This window comes from Penaeus japonicus, unplaced genomic scaffold (assembly GCF_977035675.1).
Source record: "Penaeus japonicus unplaced genomic scaffold, GWHDUDI00000001_assembly GWHDUDI00000023, whole genome shotgun sequence".
Lineage (NCBI taxonomy): Eukaryota > Metazoa > Arthropoda > Malacostraca > Decapoda > Penaeidae > Penaeus > Penaeus japonicus.
The window spans coordinates 28,929,659-28,932,158 of NW_028234425.1; the positions used below are offsets into that span (position 1 = coordinate 28,929,659).

General features: G+C 48.1%; 1 protein-coding gene across 1 annotated transcript in view; it reads left to right on the forward strand.

The window, feature by feature from the left end:
- The window catches only part of LOC122252095 (uncharacterized), a 46,422-nt gene that overhangs the window by 33,203 nt on the left and 10,719 nt on the right, over nucleotides 1-2,500 (forward strand). The window contains exons 23-26 of the mRNA XM_043014364.2: nucleotides 148-267; nucleotides 428-587; nucleotides 1,622-1,784; nucleotides 2,349-2,483. Coding sequence (XP_042870298.2) covers nucleotides 148-267; nucleotides 428-587; nucleotides 1,622-1,784; nucleotides 2,349-2,483 — 578 coding nt within the window. The remainder of the gene's footprint in view (nucleotides 1-147; nucleotides 268-427; nucleotides 588-1,621; nucleotides 1,785-2,348; nucleotides 2,484-2,500) is intronic.

Below are 2,500 nucleotides of genomic sequence, written 5' to 3' on the forward strand. Positions count from 1 at the left end.
TTCCCCTGCCATGGATTTCGTTCTGTATTCGATTCTGAAGGAGAAATACACCCAGTTACTACAACTTAATCATGGATAAACTCTTATATAAATGTGTATTGGATGTCTAGCTCTTTTAACCCCATAACCTCTTCTCCAACCCGGCAGTCCCCGTTGCAGGCAGTTATCATTCAGGGATCAGTGAGTGCCATCAGCCGCGGAACGCTCCAGTTTGCGTTGCTTGACCCGATGGCGTTGTCAGTTGACCCGGACGCTCCCACAGACAAGGTAATTTTGCTTTTTAGTTGCAATCTTCGTATATATACCCCCACTCTCCTATCTCCATTGTTATGTCTTTCATTCAGCACCCCCCCCCCCCCACACACACACAGACGGAATTTTCACCACCTCTTGCTCTCTCTCTCTCTCTCTCTCTCATCCCCCACAGAACTTCAACATAACGTGGTGGTGTCGCCAAATTAAGCCGACGTTGGAGGTCCATCAGCTGGGCGGCGACGGATACCCGGTCCAGTACAATGACCAACTGGTTCCTGCGCCCTGGGACATGTACGACAAACCGGGCGGAGGTTGCTTCGCCAACGGGCCAGGTGTGTGTGTGTGTGGGAGGGAGGGGGTTGTGGGTTGTGTGTGTGTGTGGGAGGGAGGGGGGTTGTGGGTTGTGTGTGTGTGTGGGAGGGAGGGGGGGGGTTGTGGGTTGTGTGTGTGTGTGGGTGTACGTGTGAGAGTGTAAAAAGGTCTGGGTGGCGACCTCTACATGAATACCGATAGCGTGGCTTAGTGTGTGAAAAAACATGGTCGAAAGCTTGAACAGTAGCATGGTGGAATAAAGGCTGCTCCTCTGCTCCCCGAGAGGAGACCCTCTACCATAATGTATGATTTGTCTGAAGGTATGTCTGAATCATGTGTGTGACATGTGGCATTGTAATGAGAAGAAGGAAGTGTTGCATGTGTACATAACTCTTGGGAAGGGAAAGACAAAACAACACTGGTATGTCTGACGTGACAGTAAGAGAGGGGTGAACAGATAGGTGAAGCAACGAGTGTACTTACATATATGAGTATATATGTGTATGTAGTAAGATATATGTGTAACAAATAGAATGACATAAAAGATATGAATAATATTGATGAATGCATTATATTAAGATACAATAGCGAAGCAGACATATGCAAATGATATCCAGTAGACATTATAACAATGATAGCACACATTAAATATAAATACAAATGGCTATGTCAAGTTACATAGAGAGAGACAGAAACAGAAACAGAAACAGAAACAGAAACAGAGACAGAGACAGAGATGGACGGAGACGGAGACAGAGGCGTAGATAGAGACGGAGATAGAGACGGAGACAGAGACAGAGAGAGAGATAGAGACAGAGGCAGAAAGAGGGATAGAGACAGAGGCAGAAAGAGGGATAGAGAAAGAAAAAAAATAAAGAGAAAGAGTAAGCAAAAAAGAGAGAGAGAGAACGAAGAGTAATAAAGAGAAACTAAGACAGACAGACAGACAGACATTAAACAAACGAACAGCTACCTGCACATGCGTACACAAATCTGTCTGACACAACGCAACGCTACAATTCTCCCGAAACGCTTTCTTTTGTTTTGTTCGCAGGAACGTTGCTAATCGGAGGCAGCATCAACCTAAAGATGGCCACGTTTTCTCACCCCGAATCGATCTACGAAGTCATGGTCAAGGTCGCCAAAGACACGAGGGTCGCCTATGCTGCGGTGGAAATCGAGGTCATGACCTATCCTCCGCCTACGGTTTCCATCAGGTATGAGAGAGGGAGAGAATGAAGGAGGGGAGTAGGGAGAGAGAGAGGGAGAGGGATGAGTAGATAGAGGGAGGGAAAGAACGATGCGGGAATAAGAGAAAAGGAAGAGGAGGAGTTGGCATTGAGAGGGAAGGCGAGGAGTAGGAGGAAGGAGGGAATCAAAGAATTAGAAAGAAGGAAGAGAGGAGCAAGAAGAAGGAAGAGGGAGGGAGAGGAGTAGAGAAGGGAGAAAGAGGAGAGGGAAGAAGGAGAAGGGAGGGAGGGAGGGAGAAGAGTGGAAATAAGAAAGAAAGGAGGGGAGGAGTAGAGAGAGCGAAGAAAAAGGAGGGAAGGAAGGAAAGGAGTAGAGAGAGGGAAGAAGAAGAGGGGGGGAAGGAGAGGAATAGAGAGAGGGAAGAGAGGAGAGGGAGGAAGGAGATGGAGGAGGGAAGAAGAAAAGTAGACAGAAGGAGGAATACAGGTAAAGAGAAGGAAACAAACAAAACGAGACGAAAAATGAACCAACAAAGACTATATCACCGAATCATCCAAGTGACCCCCCACCCCCCCTCCACCCCCCACCAGGTGTGTGGACCCCGCGGCGTGCGTGCCTTACCAAGATGGCGTCCTCATCAACCCTTCGAACCGCCTGGCTCTGCTGGGGGAGTGCCTGGACATGTGCCACGAAAACATGACGTATCAGTGGGAGGTTTTCGACGAGTGAGTACCTCGCTTGC